The following is a 22550-nucleotide window of genomic DNA, read 5'->3' as shown; positions in this document are numbered from 1 at the left end:
AGTTAAACAGACTATTGACTACAATGATGCTTTGCTGCCAGCAGTAAACCACCATCACTATTGTTCCCTAGTGTAAGTTTAACCACACCTTAACCATGGAGGTGGTATATCAGAATTATTATTATAATGGACAATGCCATGGCAGTGTAATTGTAGAAAGTTAGTATTAGACAGAGCAGCTGTCATACCCTGCAGTATGACATAAAACATTGTCCCATGACTATCCCATCACAGTTACCAATCATGTCTTACTTTTTTTGTTGTTAACTTCTGTTTGTGTTAACAGGGCACTTGTGGAGGTCTTTAGGTTCTTAAGATTTGAGAATTTGCGTCTTATGATCTGTCTGTGGTAAGCTTCCCTGGCCCAGGCCATTCCCATCATACCAGCTCCATCTGAGCGTTGACGCTGTGGAGCAACCATCCTAGTTTCATGTCTATGCTTAGTAGCAAGCTCTGGGAACTGCTGGCTGTATAGACGGTCTGTGTACTGCAGTTCTGGAGTTATAAGCCTTTGACATTTTATTTTGGTTTCTCTATCTATGTTTGGGTTTAGATTATAGCCCTGAATCACAGCTGCTCCATACTGGAACGGCTTCAGCCCGGTATCTTTTATCTGGGATGGGTCGACTGCCCCACCATCTTTCAGGCAGCTGTTTGCTAGCTTGGCCTGTAGCTCTCTCAGCTGAGATACTTCCTTCTTCATCTGCTCTTTCCCAACAAGACTATCTACTTTGTGCCAGAATGTGGTGTTAAAGTGTAGGTAGATCCTCCAGTCTAAAGCATTCCACCTCTTGATTTTTTCTGCAGTGTTTGGTAAAAGTGAGTGACGAGTTCGTTCACTGCGACTGTTGAGCTTAAAGGAAACCACATCTTCAAGGGACCAGCAGAGGGCATGTTTAAGCAAGATCATGGACTCATCAAAGTATTCAGAAATAAGAATAAGATGGAAGTCCTGTTCAATGGCTGCAATAGCCATGCTGGCTCTCTCCTCCAGGTCTACAGCACCAGCAGCAATGTTGTTGTCAAAGCCAAAGTCAAAAGCCAGGATGTTGTGAGCGTAGTGATTGTTTGTCACTGATGAGTTGTAGTTTTTCAAGCTGGTGTCTAGGAAATTGTCCAGGCTGTGAGTCTTGTGGAAAGCTGGTATGCTCTTGTAGTAGATAAAAATTGACTCCATCATGGCCACAGGATGTCTCAAGATGGAAAAGTAGAGGGTATCGTCAGGCATTACTTTTGCCACCTGAGACATAACATAGAAACAATTTTATTTTCAGATGGCATGTTGAAAAAAAAAAAAAAAGTTCCACTACACACACACATATATATATATATATATATATATATATATATATATATATATATATATATACTAGATAAAATTAAATCTACTGGTAAATTTCCTAAAAAAACTAAAGGTCTAAATATCCATCGTGTTCTCTGACATAAAGACCCATTTGGACAACTAAGTGGTTCTCATAGCGTTTGTACAGCCATCATTTTTAAGTTGTAATGATACCATGTATGTGAGGAACATATCATATTTGTCAAACATATAGTACACCCAGCCCCTATAAGCAACCCGCATACACAGGCCCACATGAAGGTTTATGGACTTGACTGAGATTTCCTTAATGGGGTCCAAATTACATTCCAACACTTACCTAATAGTCATACACTTAGATATGTTGCACGACTATCTGTAATCTGACTAAGTTAATATGTACAGTATTGGCCCAAATGTAAGAGAGGGTTTTTTTTTCCTGGAAATAGATCCGAAAACGTGGGGTCGTCTTATATTCGGGTACTTGTTTACAGTGCAAACTAACGTTAGCTTACATCGACAGCTAGCTTACAGTGACAAGGGCCTGAAGGGAAGACACAGTAATCATCTTCAAATAGTGGCTCAATAATTGTCCAAGTTAGCCAACAATTGAGGAGGAGTCATGACGCCAAAAATCTCACCATGGTGCTTAAATTGGCCCCTTCCAGGAGATTGACATGTCTGAGTACGTCAACGAAAAGAGGAATGAGTGAATGCCAATTACGAGAGCCGTTATTCAGCTGGATGTGATGTGACTGTTGCTGTTAGCAATGGACAGCTAACACTGGTCACTGGCAGAGAGCTGCCCAGCTGTTCACTTCTCAAACAACTCCTCAATTTCTGGCAGTTATCAGAGATTTATCAGTTATGTCTCTTATCCCTGTCTTGTGGACACCTTTCAGGATCATACTTAGAAGGCTGTAGTTTGTGATATGCCTATGAATAATCATTTTCAACCTCTAAAGTTTCAAAATACATACAGTACAGAACAGGCATGGCAACAGCTACACAACTTAAATCATTTTCTGATGATGCTTACCTCAGCTTTTCTAAACCTCATGTGGTTGCACATGATGTGGAACTCCTTTACACTTCGGCTGCTGACACCTTCTACAAAATGTGAAGTAAAGAAGAATGGGTAAAACAACTGGCTGTGTTTGTTCAGAGGGAGGGCAAAGGTCAAGTTCCTGCTTTCACCATAGCGATACAGGATGTTTAAGATGGTGCTGCTTGCTGTTTTGTGTGTCTTGAGGAAAACAATGTGAGACTTCGGGTGGCAGATTGCTTTAGTATGGACACTGTTGTTGTGAGCCTTTAAAAATCTTGATGGAGTGGGAATGTCTGCAGTTAAACTAGTATTGTGGTCGGCCAAAGAACCTGGCAGTCCAAGGTTTGTTCCATGTTTTGGTAGAAGCAGCTTCCCAGGTGAAACTTTTCTTGCCTTCATCTGAGAGCCTGCAGAAAAGTTATCCACATTTCTTGACGGAATATAATCTGATTGCTTTTGATATCCCTCATTCTGATGATGAAGAGCTGCAGTTCTGTCCGTCTGTAGTGTCCTCACGTCTGTCTTTACTGCAGGTGAAGTCTCAGAATGAAGGCCTTCCCAGACATTTTGCTCAGTAGGAAACAGAAGCTGTTTGTTGACAGTAAATCTCAGATGTGGGAGTCCTGTCAGGTTGTCATTCCTGGAAGAAGTCATGAAAATATATTACAACTTAATTATTTTAGGTTCACATATACACATTACACCAGCAAATCAACACAGAAAACCTAGGGTCCTGACTAGGGTAGAAGGATTCCCTGTGATTATAAGTTTATAACTTGTCCTAAATACATAATTTCAAAGATTCTTCATAAAATAATGTGATTTAATAGGGGAGTCGCCAACAAAGATGTAGTGCTGTAAAAATCGGAGGAGATCGATTGACATACAGACGGAGCACATCACTGAGAGTTTAACAGAGTGTCCTGAGATAACTTTTGTTATATAAATAAAATTTAATTGAATTGAATCACTTAGTTAGCTTGCTTGCTTTTCAATTCAAATCAATTTTATTTATAGTGCCAATGCATAACAAAAGTTATCTCAGGACACTTTAGGTAAAGACCACACTTTATGACTTATTTATAGTTTACATAGACCTAACAAGCAACAAGTCTCAATATCTATAATAATAATACTATAATAATAATATTATTATAATACTAATAATACTACTACTACAACTCTGCCAGAAAAGGGGATTATTAAAGCACATCCTCAGCTGCTGCTCAAAGGCCTTGGGAGATGGCCGTTATCGTTGGTGCCATGACCAGGTTTTGAAGGCAGTAGCCGACACCATCTGCACTGGCATTACCATCTGCAAGCAGCATCACCCAACCAAGTCTGCGATTGCCTTTGTCCGAGCAAGCGAGAAGCCTCAGCCCCCTAGAAAGACCCAAGGGGGCCTGCTCGTAACAGCAAGAGACTGGCACCTCCTGGTTGACCTAAGGAGACAATTGAGATTCCCGGACACCATTGTAGTAAAATCACTCCGACCGGACATGGTCTTGATGTCCACGGCAAGGAAGCAAGTGGTGTTTCTGGAAATAACTGTCCCCTGGGAAGATCGAATGGAGGAAGCACAGGAAAGTACGCTGAGCTGGTAGCTGAGTGTCGGAGGAACGGGTGGAAGACCCACTGTGAGCCTTTTGAAGTGGGCTGCAGGGGCTTCTCAGGCAAGTCTCTACACCAGGTCCTAGGACTCTTGGGGATTTGCGGACTGCACAGGCAAAGAGCCATCAATAACATCTTACAAGCTGCTGAGAGGGCTTCACGGGGGCTCTGGTTAAGGAGGGGGGGTACGTGACATAGTGCACTACCTGGATACAAGTCAGGGCCTGATCACCTCGCCTGGGTGAGGGTGTCTGATGTAAGACCCGAAACACCCTATGACCCCAGGAGCATCACTGACGATGTGTCCAGGTTGCACCACAAGGTGTATTCAAGTACTTACTACTACTACTACTACTACTAATAATAATAATAATAATAATAATAATAATAATAATAATAATAATAATAATAATAACATCTATAAACAATATTAATCTAGCAATCCTGTGCACACAGTGGCAACAAAAACCTTCCCTTTAACAGGCAGGAATGACGAACAGACCCAGCTCTATGGAGGATGGACATCTGTCTGCACCGGTTCGGGGATGAGAGAGAGTTCTGTGGTTGTAAATAGATTTGTCAACCCTAATTCCCCTTTCTAGCAATCCACAGACAGAAGGGAAAAAACAGGGGAGTGAAGACAGTCAGAGAGCTGTCAAAGACTAACACACTAACTTACAGTACATATCCAAACTGTACAGGCTTACATAATATACTGTATGTAGTGAAGAATTTGGAGGAATTTAATTAAAGGTATTAAGTGTATTTTTGGGTGAAAGTGGATGCTTCACACACCCTCAGATCTCTTTAGGGACGGTTCATATTCAAATCAGGGGCATTTCAGCAAAGGGAGACCTGCCTTATACCAGGTATTCAACTGTAATGGAAAGGCCACTGATTTAAGAATTATAAATGAATGTATGTATTCTAAATGAACGTAGAATTGTATGCACCATTTTAAAAAAAACTTTTTTAGGAGATTCAAAGTCATGATGTGGGAAAATAAATGAAAGTCAAGAGATTAACCCGGTGCGCCACCATCCACGAACCTGTCACCCTGGTGTAGTAAAACATATCTCATAGAGTATCTCACGTAAAAACCAGATCATCTTGTGATCAGTCTATGTAGCCTTTGTTAATAGCATTAAGGCTTTAGCCTATTGAAAGGTGAATATATGAGAACTCTATAGTATAGATAGATATATATCAAATCTACATTTGTTACACATTGTTACATTATTGTAGATGCTCGTTCATAGAAAACATACACTATCAGAGCAGACTGCTCTGTATTTGCGCTGGCGCTGTGTAAAGCGGCAGCCAGCAACAGTTGCTCTCTCTCCTTTCCGCACTTTTTAGCTATTTTATCTTATTTTACTGTCTTTTTATTAGTGCTTGTTCCTGTAAGTCGTCGTGCTAACCTTAGCCAACTATGTTCGTTAACTTACTTACATGTTTTTTGTCCGTTTGTCTCATTCTTGGGACTATTTTTGCCGACCGCGTCTCCGTCTGGACGCAACAATGCGGTGGCTCCATTGTTTACACCCGTGAACAGCTGTTATCGCTAGAACCAACGGCGCTAATGCGGGAGAGGCCTGAAATCCCCACAGAACTGAGGAGAAAGTACAGGGGATGTAAGGCTGGACGTAAACACCGGGAGAAGAATAGGAGATACAAACCATCTCTCCCTTCCATCACCATGGGGAACGTGAGGTCGCTGGCTAATAAGATGGACGAGCTGGCGGGCCTGGTGAAGACTCAGTGGATGTATCGTGTGAGCAGTGTGCTGTGTTTCACGGAGATGTGGCTCCACGAGGACATCCCAGAATCTAAAGGAACTGTGGACGGCTGTCAGACTGTTCGGGCGGTCAGGAGTCTCCGTGAGAGTGGCAAGAGGAAAGGTGGGGGACTTGCTATTCTTATTAACAACAAGTGGTGTCACCCTGGACACGTTACTGTAAAGGAGCGTGTGTGCAACCAGGACATTGAGCTGCTTGCCGTGAGTCTGCGGCCATATTAGTTGCTGAGGGAGTTTTCACACGTGATCGTCCTGGTTGTTTACATTCTGCCGACTGCAAACACGGCGCGCGCGAGTGACGGCATCCACACCGTCGTCGCAGGCCTTCAGACACGGCACCCAGACGCATTCATTGCAATATCTGGGGACTTCAACCACATCACTCTGGCTGCAACACTGCCCACTTTCAAGCAGTTTGTGGACTGTCCCACCAGGGAAAACAAGACACTGGACCTGCTGTATGCTAATGTAAAGGAGGCTTACAGCTCCACTGCCCTTCCTCCTCTTGGAAGATCAGACCACAACCTCATCCACCTGCAGCCCCTGTATAAGCCCCAAGTCCAGCGGCTTCCTGTGATCACCAGGACTGTGAGGAGATGGTCACAGGAGACTGATGAAGCTTTACAGGGCTGCTTTGAACTTACAGACTGGGATTTGCTCTGTAATTCACATGGAGAGGACCTTGATGATCTCACGGACTGCATAACAGGATACATCAATTTCTGTGTGGACAGCGTTGTTCCTACAGTGACTGTACGCTGTTTCCCAAATAACAAGCCGTGGGTCACCAGAGACATCAACGTCCTGCTGAATGAAGAGGGCCTTCAGAGAAGGGGACAGAGAGCAGATGAGGCAGGTCCAGAGGGAGCTGAAGGAGAGGATCCAAAAGGGCAAAGATACCTACAGGAGGAAGCTGGAGCACAAACTCCAGCAGAACAATTTAAAGGACGTGTGGAGCGGCATGAGGAGCATCACTGGCTACAAACCATCTGGTAGCCAGACGGTAGGAGGTGGTACTGAATGTGCCAATGAGCTGAATCTGTACTTCAACAGATTTGATGAAAGGGCTCTGGACCCCCCCCCCCCCCCCCCCCCCGTGGCTCCTCCACAACCATCCACCTCCAAACCTCCAGCCCTGCTGACACCCCCCCCTCCCCCTAAATTCCTTCCTGAGTTTGCCCTACCTGTCCCCCCGCCATCACCTCTCTCTGCCCCCAGCAACACACACAGCAGACAGACCTTCACTGCAGAGCAGGTGAGGAAGGAGTTGTGCAGACTCTGCCCAGGCAAGGCAGCAGGTCCCGACAGTGTCAGCCCGAGGGTCCTCAAAGCATGTGCGATCCAGCTGTGTGGAGTCCTGCAGTACATCTACAACCTCAGCCTGAGTCTTGAGAAGGTCCCTGTGCTGTGGAAGACATCCTGCCTGGTACCAGTACCAAAGAAGGTGCGTCCCAGCACCTCCGAAGACTACAGACCGGTGGCGCTGACGTCGCACCTGATGAAGTCCCTGGAGAGGCTGGTCCTTTTACTTCTTCGGCCCCTCGTCAGTTCATCACTGGACCTTCTACAGTTTTCCTACCAGCCAAGACTAGGTGTGGAGGACGCTATCATCTTCCTGCTCAACTGTGCCTGCGCTCACCTGGACAGACCGGGAACCACGGTGAGAATCTTGTTCATGGACTTCTCCAGTGCGTTCAATACCATCCGGCCTGCTCTGCTGGGACGTAAGCTGACGGCGATGCAGGTGGACCCTCCCCTGGTTTCCTGGATTACGGATTACATGGCGGGTCGACCACAGTATGTCAGACTGCAGGACGGAGTGTCTGACACTGTGGTCAGCAGCACTGGGGCTCCACAGGGAACTGTTCTTTCCCCCTTTCTGTTCACCCTGTACACCTCAGACTTTCAGCTCCTCTCTAAGTCCTGCCACCCGCAGAAGTTTGCTGATGATTCTGCAATTGTTGGCTCTGTCAGTGAGGGAAAGGAGGAGGAATTCAGGGGTGTTGTGGACTCCTTCGTCAACTGGTGTGCAGCTAATCACCTGGTTCTAAACGCCACCAAGACTAAGGAGCTAGTGGTGGATTTCCGCAGGAGTAAATCTTCCCCCACACCCATCTCCATCAACGGCGTGACTGTGGATGTTGTCCAGGATTACAAATACCTTGGAGTATACCTGGACAAAAAACTGGACTGGTCCAAGAACACTGAGGCTGTTTACAAGAAGGGCCAGAGTCGTCTCTATTTCCTGAGGAGGCTCCGGTCATTCAATGTATGTAACACCATGCTGAGGATGTTCTATCTTCTTTGCTGTTGTGTAGTGGGGCAGCAGACTGAGTAGTGGGGCAGCAGACTGAGGGCAGCAGACGCCAAGAGGATCGGTAAGATCATCAGGAAGGCTGGCTCCGTCCTGGGGGTCAAACTGGACTCTTTGGTGGCGGTGTCTGAGAGGCGGATGCTGTCTAAACTGCACAGCATCCTGGACAACAACTCTCACCCTCTCCACCATCGGCTGACTTCCAGCAGAAGCACCTTCAGCCACAGACTCATTCTCCCCCGGTGTAATACTGAACGCCGGAGGAAGTCTTTTCTTCCGGCGGCCATCAAACTTTATAATTCATCTCCCCCTGGTCAGGTAAGAAACAGTGGAGACACTGTATCCTGAAAAATGTCACTTTGTCACTTTATATCATCACTGCACCACTTTATTCAGTTGTACTGTCACTTACTTCAGTAAGAAATGCTGCTACACTTTACACTGTCCCTTTATATCACCACTACATCACTTTATTTTGTGGTACTGTAACTTACTGCTGCTACACTTTACACTGTCACTTTATACCACCACTACTTCACTTTATTTTGTGGTACTGTAACTGTCTGCTGCTACACTGACTGTGCTTTAGGACATGCTGCTACATTTCACTGTGGTTTACTGTAACTTACTGTAACTTACTTCAGTATGAAATGCTGCCACACTCCACTGTGCCATACTGTCACTTAGTTCTGTAGGAAATGCTGCTACATTTTTAACACTTATAACTTATCGCTCCTTCTCACTTATCTAGTTTGTACTTATTTCATTTCAATCTGCTGCTAAACTGCACAGTGCGTATTGTTGTATATTGTATATACCTACGCTTAACCACAATGTCTGTTGCACTCTGTCACACTTAGATAATTGCTTGATTTATTTTACGTTAGCTTTATTTTGATTTGATTTATGTTTTTATGCTTATTGTTACTCTGACCCTTTCCCACCTTTGTATTGAAACTGTTGCACAATAATTTCCCTCGGGATAAATAAAGCTTCTTGAATCTTGAATCTTGAGGGAGCATGTGTTGCCTCCTGGAAGATTAAATCTGCCTTTTATCCCTGTGTTTTTAATTTGAGGTTATCATACACTGATTGTGATGCTGTCTAGGAAAAATGTAAATATTTTGGCCTGTCCTGAATAAAATGAACTAGACTGTGTCACGTCCCTGTGTTCTTGACTGGATTACAAACAGTTGAATTTCCTGTCTGAAAAACGTGTTTACTATAGCACAGCTGATGGAATCAACAAACTTTAGGCTACAATTACCACATAAACTAACATTTGCTTCACTGACTTGTAGCTCTGCAATTAGGTTTTGAATCAAAAGGTTAATGGCCGCTTTGTGTTAGAAAACAGTAGGCCTAAGTCTAGTGCACAAACAGCCAGTCTGGTCACACGATGATCTAGCGCAGTGTTTTTCAATCACTGTGCCGCGGCACACTAGTGTGCCGTGAGAGATCGTCAGGTGTGCCGTGGGAAATTATCCAATTTCACCTAATTGGTCTAAAAAAAATTTTTGAAAACAAATTAATTATTATCTGCAAATAATATACCATTGTCGAGTGTCCGTGCTGCAGTAGTGACTGAGAGCGTAATCATGTAAAACTCTTCCATAACACTAGATGGCAGCAGGTAGCGAATTGCATTGTACGTTGAGACAAGAGAATTAGTGAGGCATGAAAGTGACAGCTGGCGGTAAAAGCATTGTGGGTAAGCGATACTACGGTGACAGTGATGGAGAAGTTTTTGAAGAGGAAAAATGCCAATTCCGAACTGGGCCCTGGACAAAATTCGGACCCAGAAGAAGGCCCTAGTATGAGTGGAGGAAAGAAAGCAAAGACGGTGAGCTTGAGGCAATACAGCGAGAGTTATGTTTCATTTGGATTTACTTCCACCGGGGATGCAACGACACCGATCCGAGAAGCTATCCAACAGTGCTATGGTACCAAGCAAGCTTAAACGCCATCTCCAAACGAAACACCCGTCGCTTCAAAACAAGAATAAGGAGTATTTTGTTCGCCTGCGTGAACACACGGAGAAACAGGCAACATTTATGAGAAAAACCACAAAGGTAAATGAGAGAGCCCTTAAAGCTAGCTACCACGTAGCTGAACTTGTAGCTAAATCCAAACGGTCCCACACTGTGGCAGAGACATTAATATTACCCGCCTGCAAAGCCATTGTAAATGAGATGCTTGGACCTGAAGCGGTTAAAGAAGTAGCCAAAGTCCCTCTCTCAGATAACACAATTGCTAGACGTCTTGATGACATGTCTGCCGACATCGAAAGTGTGGTTTTGGAAAAGATTCGTATCAGTGAGAAATTTGCGCTGCAACTTGACGAGTCCACGGATATTAGTGGACATGCTCAACTCTTGGCCAATGTGCGTTTTGTGGATGGAGACGTAATCAGAGAAAACTTTCTGTTTTGCAAGGCTTTGCCAGAAAGAACAACGGGAGAGGAAATTTTTCGGGTCACATCAGAGTATCTCGAAAAAGGAGGACTTAAGTGGGAAAACTGCACGGGTGTCTGCACTGACGGAGCCGCAGCCATGGTCGGGCGCACCAAAGGCTTCGTTAGCAGAGTGAAGGAAACAAACCCAGATGTGATAGTTACGCACTGTTTCTTACACCGTGAGGCCCTCGTTGCCAAGACTTTACCAGCAGAACTAGCCCCTGTGTTGGATGATGTTGTGGGCATTGTAAACTTTGTAAAGACACGACCTGTGAAAAGCCGCATATTTGCGTCTTTGTGTGAGGAAATGAGAGCGGAGCATAAAGCCTTGTTGTTTCACACGGAGGTCCGATGGTTGTCGCGTGGCAAGGTGCTGGCCCGTGTGTATGAGCTGCTGGAGGAACTCAAGGTGTTTCTGACAAATGAGGGGTCCGATTACGCAAAACTGCTTGCAAGTGATGAGTGGTGTGCAAGGCTGGCATATCTGGCGGATATTTTTCATCATCTGAATGAACTGAACACACGAATGCAAGGCCGGAATGAAAACCTGCTCACAAGTACGGATAAAATAAAATCCGTTCAAAGGTGCACCTCTGGCAACAACATGTGGAAAGTGGCAACCTTGAAATGTTTCCACTCACCAAGAAATGGCAAGATGTTCACACTGCTGCACTGTGTGAGATCATTAGTAAACATCTGAAAACTCTCAAGGAGAAGATGTCATTTTATTTCTCTTCAGCCTACACTGATAGCCTTGACTGGGTTAGGGAGCCATACAGCTCAGCAGTTTTTGGAAAGGACATGACTTTGCAGGAGCAGGAGGAACTAACTGAACTGAGACAAAATCGTGGTCTGAAGCTAAGCTTTGCTGATCTACCTTTGGACAGTTTTTGGTTGACTGCTGCCAAGGAGTTCCCCATTCTGGCAAACAAAGCTATTGTGACATTGGTCCCATTTTCCACGACATATCTGTGTGAGGTGAGCTTCTCAAGCCTGACTGCCATAAAAACTAAAAACAGAGAGCGACTGAGAGCTGTTGAGGAAGAGCTTCGTGTGTGTCTTTCTTCAATTTCCTGCCAGGATATCAGCTCTTTGTTCATCCAAACAGGCACAGGTTTCACACTGAGTGAGTAAAATACACTGAGATTGACATTTTGTACATGTAACTCTTCATATTTCTCAGTGTAAATATTATTGCTTCTGTCATAATAAGCACTATATTTCTGTATTCCTGGTAATTTATGATTTTGGACAGAATAAGAGTTTGCAAAACACTTTGACGTTTTCTACTACCTTTAAGACCACATTGTTGTTTCATTTGTTATGTTCAAGCTGTATTTTTAAAGTGGACATGTTAAGTGCACTTTTTATTTGAAAGAAGAAATATAAATGATGATAAAGTCCTTTATTCTTTGTGTTTATTTGATTCCTATTCAAGACACTTTGATGAGAATGACTATATTGTTAATATAGGCTACAGAGTATCATTTTTTAACATGTTTGGCTGGTGGTGTGCCTCGTGATTTTTTCAATGAAAAAAATGTACCTTGGCTCAAAAAAGGTTGAAAAACACTGATCTAGCGACCCTCGTGTTTTTAAGAGATATACTCTATGAGATATGTTTTACTACACAAAGAAGACAGGGACGTGGATGAAGGCACACCGGGCTAATCTCTTGATTTTCATTTATTATCCCACAACGGCATGACCTCAAATTTCTTAAATATATATTTTTTTCATTTTTAAAGTGGTGCATAAAATTCTATGTGACACGTATTTACTCAAAAAGGTTAACAGATTTATTTAGGAAAGTTAGCTACAGATAGATATTATCATGGGTTATTTATGGATTTTCAGGAAGAGCAACTCGCTCTCTTCCTGTGTACCGTAACAACATGCAATGTACAGAACGTGAGACATTTCCTCAAACAAAAACAAAAAATAAAACTATAAAGACACATCAGGTAGGTAACGTTATGTTTAACATTGTCATGAAAAACCCCTGAACCCCTGTCTTAAAAGGACTTGGCCGCAGTGTATTTGTGGGTGTTTAGGTTATCAGGGTTTACTCAGTTCCGCCTGCTATGCTGAAATGTAAGGCACCCACTTTATGCCCTCGGAGTTTAATAAAATACACACTAATTTTGAGACCTGTGTGATCCTTGACTCACACACACACTAGGGCAGAAGCACAGGCCTTTTGGTTTATATTTTGTTGGAAAATGCTAATCTTGATCATCCATGTTTTCTTTTGCTTATTGTAAAATAAATACTGCAATGCTGATGGACAATCTCGGCCTTTTTCCGTTCGAACATTATAAGATTTATTTTCAAAATTAGGCCCTATGTATTAAGGGTAGGGTTAGGGAAAGCCTTCCCAATCCATCACACTTTGTGATAAATCTCAAATGTGGGAACATAGGACTGTGGGAACATAAGGCTGTGGGAACATAGGGCTGTGGGAACATAATGATATGGGAACACAGGGCTGTGGGAACATAATGCTATGGGAACATAGGGCTGTGGGAACATAATGATATGGGAACATAGGGCTTTAGTAACATAGGTAGGGACCCGTCAGTTGATGTCTGTGTGCTGTAAAACTAAATATTTGGGACACACCATTACAGATAAAATGTCTAAAGACGATGACATGTAGAGAGACAGAAAGCGTATGCTATATGCTCAAGCTAACATGTTGGCTAGGACATTTTCTCAGATGGCGTTAAGGTGACCCTTTTTAGAGCTCACTGTACTCCTCTTTGTACGGCCCCCTTATGGGTCAAGTTTTTAGTTTTGTAATGTGGGAGTCAACACTCCATGCACTGTTGAGAAATCTGATGTACAAATATATCTGTAGACTGAATGATTCTCATAATTCTATTATTATAATTATAATAGAATTATGAGAATCATTCAGTCTACAGATATATTTGTACATGTCAAATCCTCGTCTAAGTACTGTACGATACCAGTCACCAGTCATTGTGGAAACAATTCCTTTTTTTATTTGTATTTTGTTTGTCTTTTAAATGGACTGATAAAATAAATTCAAGTATTATAAATGAATGCAGATTTTATAATTCAGAGCGAATTTGGCAAGTCTTCTGAGGAAATACAGAAATGTATATAGAAATTTAAAGATAAATCAATATACCGCAATATACTACCGTTACGGTCCATGCTTTAAATGATACCATGATATAAATGTTAGACCATACCATACAGCCCTACATGACATCATATTTTAATTTTATCATTGTATTATAATTTCAGTCAGCCAACATGTGAATGTGCGATGTATATTAGTAATGTTTGGTGTCAAGGCTATTATCTCGTCACTCCCCACAAGGAAACATGGCGTGCAGCAGGAGGGACATAACTAAATTCTCCCCTTAGGGAAGGAAGACTCAGAGCCTACAGGTGGAGACAGGGTGGAGGTAGGACGGGGCAGCAGCAGACTTTACCTGGCCTGGCGAACAACAAAGGTCTGAATGGCAATATAGACCACGAGCAGGATTAGTAGTATCCACAGAGAGTGACGCCTGCTGCACAGCCCTCTCCTCATACACCTGCAGGAAACAAACACACACACACACACACAAACACACACATACAGTATATACACACACACACACATCAAATCAGCTTTATTTATATAGCACCTTTTCATACACCCAAAGTGCTTTACATTAAAATAAAGTAAAACAAACCCTATGACATCCCAACTCCTTCAGTCATGTATCACACACACACACACACACACACACACACACACACACACACACACACACACACACACACACACACACACACACACACACACACACACACACACACACAAGCACCATAAAATTAAGTATGGCTGTATGGCTGAGCACTGATGGACCGAGTGAGGAAACACCATCCTAAGGGGGCCATCCCCACCGAGCCCATCCAAGCCCACGACTACAGGGGACGCTGCCCCAGAGACGACCCCGACCCAGACAGATAGGGACATGCAAGACAGAACTCTCGGAGTGGAGGGCCCCCATGAGGAGAAAAATGGAGCTGGAAACTAAGAGACAATAAATAAAAAAGGTACTAAAAGAAATGAAAAACCTCCACAAACAACATAAATTAATGTTAATATAAATAACTGAGAGCAAAACAAAAATAAATGAGTAAATGAATAATAAAACCTTTAAGAGAAAATCAAAAGACAAGGAAAAATGACAGGACAGGATAAAAGAGTAATACTAAAAGAGTCAAAGAGGACTCAGGTCAACAGACTCAGTGTTCCTGAGGCCCTCCGGCACTGGCCATTTCATTGTTTCAATATTCTTAGCTTCAACAAACTGCTTAACCGGTTTTGCAGTGTGACAGGGGGCATTGTCTTGAATGAAAACTGCAGCTGATTGGGGGACAACTGCAGTGGTATAAGGCATTTTAGAATGTTTGTAAACAACAACAAGCGTCAAGATACTTCCTGGTGGCAGAACGCGAGCAGCTTCCACTGACCACAAACGATCCAGCCGGTTACTGTAAACACAGTTACATAGTTTAAAATAAAAATGTTTAGGGTTGAGCCGCCTGATAAACAGCAAAAGGTGCAGGGTTTTATAGATTTCCTTCAGAAAATACTAAATTTATTCAGTAAAAGTGAGTGGACGTGGTCAAAAGTACGAGTGCTACAGAGAAGACTGTAAGACTGCCTGGAGGAGAAGGAGCCTCTTCTAACGGGGCAGACTGGGAACGAACCTCCATCATCGTGTCTGTGGAGACATTTTCTCACAGAGAAAAGATCTGTGTCACCAGACGGACAGTTTTTGGCTAAATTCTATTAAACTTTCTGTTAAACCTACAAATATAAATGATGGTGTAATGTTTAGAGTTAATTTATTTGTGTTAAACTAAAGTCTAACTTCTTATCATTGTAACCAAATTTCGTTTTAACTGCCTAATTTATCTTCGTGTTAACCAGAGTGGTCAAAAGGACGATAACGCCAATCTGATCTCCTGGTCGTAAACACTGAGAGCTGCTGATCGTCCACATTAACATCAATTCTGTCAAAACATCCAGGACCAAACTTCAGTCCTTCACAATAAAATTACATGCTTTAACAGCTCCAAAATATACCATATTTTATTGCTCTCATTAAAGTCACTTTTGTTTACTAAATTAACATGTAGATGGCCATGTACAAATATGAAATATACCTTGTAGATTCTTAGAAGTGTATAAACTAATTCTACTTCTACTTCTGTGCCATTTACTGTTTTCTCTGTCAGAGGGGTTTGTTTAGTAGTGGTGCCATCAGAGAACGCTTCGCCTTTTGTCACCCAGAAGAACATATTATCATTGTTGTGACGTCATGGTGAATTGTCATATAGAGAATGAGCAGACATGTGATCTGAGCCTGTTCGCCATGTTGGAATCCCACGCTACTGGTTGCCAGGGCAACACTGCTCCAGAGAGTGCTACAGTACGGAGTTTGATTCACAACTTGAAGCACATAGAGATGGAATCATACGAATCACTGTGTTTAAACTGATATATGACGAGACAATTGTAAAGAGATGGAGAAGAATAAGGCAAAAGAAAAAGGGTTCTTATAAGGACAAACTTACAACAAGCACCGAGCAGAGATATTTAGAATAAGGCAAAGGAAAAGGGTCCTTACAGGGACAAACTTACAACCAGGGCTGAGCAGAGATATTTAGAACAAGGCAAAGGAAAAGGGTCATTACAGGGAGGAACTTACAACCAGAGCTGAGCAGAGATATTTAGAATAAGGCAAAGGAAAAGGGTCCTTACAGAGACAAACTTACAGCCAGGGCTGAGCAGAGATATTTAGAAAAAGGCAAAGGAAAAGGGTCATTACAGGGAGGAACTTACAACCAGAGCTGAGCAGAGATATTTAGAATAGGGCAAAGGAAAAGGGTCCTTACAGAGACAAACTTACAACCAGGGCTGAGCAGAGATATTAAGCAAAGCTGGCAGATAGACGGCATTGACCCATACGAGCTAGCTGACAAGTTTTTGATTTGATTTTAGCCCAGTGGGTGTTTGTTGTGGACTTTGAAGTGGAAAAATCAGTTCTGGTTAGGCTATGGCCATGAACATTGTTAGCAGGGATGAAAGTAGGTTTTATTTGTTGCAGGTACTATCATATTGACCAACAGTGTGCATAGCGTACGCACACCAAGAAATACTGAATTATTTATCATAGTCTACTCATCAAGCATTCACTGGGAATTCTATCACTCTAGTACTTTATATTACACTACTAGTGTTAAAGTCTCAGGCTTTGCGGCAAACGTCTGTCTGCTAAAACACTTTGATTACCAGCTGCCCACACTGCACAGGGTTAGAAATAAACTATATTGAATTTCTACAAAATTGATGTGCTTGTCCTTTATATACGTTTTGGAGCCATCTGGTGGGTTAAATGCGCAACCGTATGTAGAAGAAGAACTACTTTATTTATACCGCACGGGGAAATTGAATTCTTTCACTCTTATTATTATACATGTTGCACACACAAGGCCCGAAATACACACATGCACAACCAGGACCTATACATGCAATTAAGGAGAGATGTTAGAGTGAGGGGGCTGCCAGTGACCAGCGCCCAGAGCAGTTGGGGGTTCGGTGCCTTGCTCAACAGCAACTCGGCAGTGTCCAGGAGATGAACTGGCACCTCTCCAGCCACCAGTCCACGCTCCATACATGATCCACACAGGGACTTGAACCAGCGACCCTACGGTTCCCAGCCAAGTCACCTATGGACTGAGCTACTGCCGCCCCAGTGTCCCTTCTCTGATACCGTAGCCTACGTGACTCAGCAAAGAAATAAACTTCTAAGCTGGAGGTGGGTTTATCAGAGCAATGTTGAAATGACTACTTTTTGTTTGTGTTTGTTTTACAATGATTTTTAAGATGGTCAGTAATGTCTATTTTGACTGTGAACCATACAAGCATGTATTCTGAAGGTTACAGATGTTTCCATGCAGAAATGTTGATTTTATTCATGTTTTGTGTTGAGCTAATGATAACTAGCTAGCCACGTAGCTAACTCGCTAGCTGGCTTCCGTTCTGCCGTAATTCTTAAATCTATTATTTTATTTAATCATTCTGCTCTCTGATACACAGATCAGAATGCATGCAGTTGGCTAGCTAACATCTCTGATGACAGCATTGTGTGTTGCTGCTTTTTATAGGTGGGCTTTATTAATTATGTGTCTTACATATTTTATGTTACCTTTAATGGACTAATAGGATTTAATTCTCGTTTGTAGTCCTGTGGGGGACTTACATGCTTTTCTGATCACTGTTAGTGAATGAATGCATTAAATGCTGGTTTTGACATTTTTATGTAAATGTAAAAGAAAAATAGCGCTTGGTAAGTCTTGCTCATATATATATATATATATATATATACATATATATATATATATATAAAGGACAGAGTATAAATTGGCCTGTTATGTGGATGATATTTTAGTTTTTTGGGTCAGCTAACATACTGTAGGGCCTTGACTCACATTCAGATTATGAGATTAATCAACTAATTATCAACTAATATTAGCTATCATCTAATATTAGCTATTAGCCATCAAATATAATAATACAAATGACTAGTTAAATCAGTTTTCCTCATGCGCACTAAGTGATGACTAATATAAAGTGTCATTAAATATAATAAACTATTAATTAAGGGTTAAACACCAATTCATGTAATAGTTTGCTCAGTTGAAGGATTTTTAAAGTTCTTTTCTTAGAAGAGGCTGGCTCATCATTGTGTAATATTAAATAAACAGACATATTGTAAACACAAACTTTTATTAACAAATTAATAAATGCATCAAACAAATAAACTAACTAAAGCTAAAAACAAGTTTGTGTATGTGAGTATGTGTGTGTTAGAGAGGGGCAAAAAATATACGCTCTAGGCTTGTGTGCCAGTATATGCTACTCCTATTACTCCTGTACCACTAAAGATGAAAACAATAATCGAGCAGCAGAAAAAAAGACTGGAGTTAGCAAGAAACTTGTGAGGGACTGGTGAAAAGCCAAGGATACTCTAACTGCAGTGAAGAAAACAAAAAAAGCTAATAGCGGGCTAAAAGTAAGATGGCCACAGTTCAGGAACAAGTTCACAAATATACCCCGGAGCGACACATAGTCCGGAACATATGGTACAAACAAAAACTAGTGTATTTACATGTGTACCTGGTTTGTGTGTTTGTTATAACGGATACTACTAGTTCATATGACAACACTTAACCAGGTTAGCGATACAGATGTATTGAATGACATTCATTTTATTTGCTATTTCATGGTTTATTTGGAACATAGTTATATACAGCATTCGTGTTATCAGTATTTACACGGCACCTTCATCACTGTATCATATCGTCAAAATCATCATTGACCCTCAGCTCAGAGTCAGACCTGCATGTCGTTCTGTTCAACTCTGCTCTCAGCTTCTTAGCAGCTGTGACAGCTCACATCACAGATTTCATAGTGTAAGAACGACTGATCACTGCCAAATGTGGGCTTCCTGGTGTAAAAATAACTTACCGCTGTGCTATATATTGAGTGAACACAGTATGAGATTGTATCAAACTGAAACATGTAGAGCACAGCTACTCAGAGATTTCTCACATCCATCTTTTCCCTTTACACTTCAGTGTATTAAAGAAAGCACTTGTTACACAAGTGAAGATAATCCAAACTTTCTTAACAATTTATTCAACATATCAAATACATACTTTCAATGGCATGAATAAACTTCATACCAACATTATAATAGCCTACAAATGAACAGGCCTAAAATAGAATAAAACAGGCTTTTTTAACTTTGAAAATGTGTCCTTGTGACGTCAATCAGGCCTTTGAGCTCACCTTTTATTTGCTTTGGCTGATATTATACATAGCATACTTACATCTGGGCACTGCACACTAAAACAACAGGAGTTAAAAGCATCACTTCACTTGCCAAAGCAAGGCATTAGCTGAACAGCCACAGTATATTGACTACTGTTATCTATCCCCAGTGTTGTCTACTTTGAAATGCTGCCATTAGGAATGTGTCTATAACATTTATTTTAGTCCAGTTGTGATGATCTCAGCTGGGATCATTCAGTCTTGTAGGGATGATATCATTAGGATTTTATACTACTGCTCTACAAACACTCCTTGTCAGTGCGGTTCTTTGTTGCTTCTTTTCCATTACTAAATAGAGGAGATTTTATAAAAGAATGAGTTAAGAAAATGATAAGCAGCAATAATGAAGTTTACAACAGCAAAGGCACTTTATAAACTCAATATCTCAGTGGAAACCTATCTAAAATACAATAAAATAAATCATATTCCTGACATCAAAGCACAGACTGCATTCTGCTGCTGCTGTCAATCAGGTCGATCCACATCACCATCATTGACGTGAATATTAATAAGTCATGTGCAGAAACAGCTGGGAGACGCTTTGTTTACAAGAATTTGTGACATTTTAAGATATATTGGCTTTTTACCCACAAAGGTTTTATTGCAGTTACAGTAGCAGACGAGTTCAGTCTAGACAGGTGAGCTGTGGACACTGACTGAACCATCACCCCCTCTGTTACACCTGATGGGTGGCTGATATAATAATGAAGTATCAAGCTATTTAGTGAATTTGTTTAAAAAATGATGTGTTCCAGTAGCTTCTAGTTAGACTCCTGCCAAAAGTTATTGACTCCCGTTCCTACTGGTTGAGAGGGGAAACGTCAGCTCGGCCTTAAGTTGCATAAATATCGGTGCCTATAGTTCTGTATTGATCATTCGTGTTTATTCTAATTTCAGCTAAACAACGTTTTTTGATATCTTGTTTAGTTTTAGTTAACTGTAATAACCTTGCTAGGTAACAATACATTACACAGACATACCTTTATTTTGAAGGACACCATTTGACTTCTGCTTTTTGTTTCATGCGAGAAAGAAAAATGAACTGGCTGAATGAACTCTGACTTATTCATTCTTCAATTCAAAAACCAAAAACATGAAAGGAATTGCCAAAAACCAAAAAGGGAGCGTATGTGTTTGGTTTTTGGTTGTTAATTCTGACACAAAAAAACGTTTCTTTCTGTTTTTGGTTTTGTAACAAATAACGTTTTTGGTTGTTTTTTTTTCATTTCTGAATTATGGATGAATTAGGGCTTATCCAATGATAGCCAGACTGACATCAACCAATCACATTGTTTCTTGACTTCTGAGGATTATAAGAAAACAGCACGGACGTCTGGTACTAGACTTCATACATCCATGGCTCAGATGGAAAACACTTCCTTTCAACCTTGACAGAGGCAGCAAAGATAGCTCCACTTCTTCTGTTCTTACCTTTCACAATAAAAGCTCTAGACTCACACTACGTAGTTAACTGTTTACCAGAGGGAACTTAAATTTACTCAGAGCGTTTCACTTAAAGGAAACTTAATTAAATATCTTACAGTAGCTCAGTTTTAGGTTTTCCTGCTTCAGCTTCCTGACTGTGTTCAGAAATCACAGAAAGAGACGCTTTTATTTTGTCTCCTGGTCAGTGTCTCTGGTGCTACCCTCCATCACTGCATTCAGCAGCAGAAACAAGATATAGGACTCATCCGGTGGTCTTTATTTGTTCTCAGACTGAAACTCTGCTGTACATTCAATTGATTTCTTCACACAACTCTTGATACACTTGATCTCTCCCCTGCTCTGAACACTTCTCCTTTCACTCTCTCCTCTTTCTTCAGGAGCAAGCTAGATTGAAGTTGGGTAGATTTAACAAAACTTCAAAAGAACATTCACATTTAAAGCTATGGTCTACGATTTGGAATATAGGTAATTATTATTAACATTGTTTATAAGGTGATTATGGTCCTATAGTCCAATCTACATAATATGAAAAGCAAAAAGAACCAAAAAAATCCATTCAGTCTATCAGCCTTAGGCCTGCAGAGAAATTAACCAAAGATAGCCAACCGGTCCGAAAGGCTCCCTTTGGCTCCTACCCTCCATCCAATCTTCTCCTCTTACCTCGTCTGCCCTGCTCTTCGTCATCCCACTCCCCATCCCTCTCGGTAAACTGTGAGCGGCTAGTGATTAGCTTAGCAGCTCAGCTATCAGAGCTGCTGTTACCATGGAGAAGGAAAAGACTGATACCAGCAAGCAACCTCTGCTCGCCCCAATGGTGAAGATTGGAAGAAAACGGAAGTTGACCAAGGAAAAGGCAGAAATGTGACCTCCATAGGAACCAAAGACGAGTCAACATCAGGGATTCCTCTGAGCGGTGGAGAAGGCTACGCCAGGATCTGGGACTGAAAAGGGCTTTTTTTTTTTTAAATCTGTCTCAGAGGCTCAATAGTTTTCAGAATGTGGACCAGAGCTTTAATGGTGTTATTTTCTATAACTATCCATCGGAAACTAATAATAGCCTAGCCTAAGTGTGACTTAATTAATTATATTAAATAATAAAACAGTGTCTTCTTGATAGGCCCTTAGTTCCCTCCAATGAAGGCTTTCTGTTATAAACTTGTAGTGTTCAAACCAAAGCTGAGATAACCCCAAACGTTGCAGCTCTAATAACCGACCAAATGTCATTATCTTTTCTGAATATGTCCAAGCATGAGCTATAATTGTAATTGTAACACATCATTTACAAAAGAGCATTTGTTAAAGGGATATTTTGGGTATTCTGAAGTGGGGTTGTATTACATAGTTATTGATGGAAAAAAGTCAACATGTTATTATTAGTTATATGTGAGAACTTTGGCTGTATTAATTTTTTTGTGTTTCACTGTGAGAACAGGGACCTGATCTCACAGGTCTGTGTTGTGGAGTAGGCAGGAGGGTCGGCAATTGCTATGGGAAAAGCCGTGCAACAAGCTTGCAACAAGCTGCAAAAAACAATACTTGTTAAATGAACAAACCTGTTAACCAGAGGTTTACACTCAATTATTGGACTAAAGGACAAGTTTGAGGCTCTTTTACTTTTACTTGAG

The 22550-nt window shown here is 41.6% G+C and overlaps 1 protein-coding gene across 1 annotated transcript in view; it reads right to left on the bottom strand.

The window, feature by feature from the left end:
- Positions 1-241: 241 nt before the first annotated feature.
- Positions 242-22550, bottom strand: part of gal3st2 (galactose-3-O-sulfotransferase 2) — a gene marked incomplete at both ends in the record, with an annotated part of 63848 nt that continues 41539 nt past the window's right edge. Inside the window, 2 exons of the mRNA XM_083913344.1 lie at positions 242-1240; positions 2361-2605. Of these exons, the coding sequence (XP_083769470.1) occupies positions 242-1240; positions 2361-2605 (1244 nt within the window). The remainder of the gene's footprint in view (positions 1241-2360; positions 2606-22550) is intronic.

The sequence above is a fragment of the Echiichthys vipera genome (genome assembly GCF_963691815.1).
Source record: "Echiichthys vipera genome assembly, chromosome: 5".
Lineage (NCBI taxonomy): Eukaryota > Metazoa > Chordata > Actinopteri > Perciformes > Trachinidae > Echiichthys > Echiichthys vipera.
Note: the sequence above shows the minus strand (reverse complement) of the source record. Positions and strands in the feature narration are given on the sequence as shown.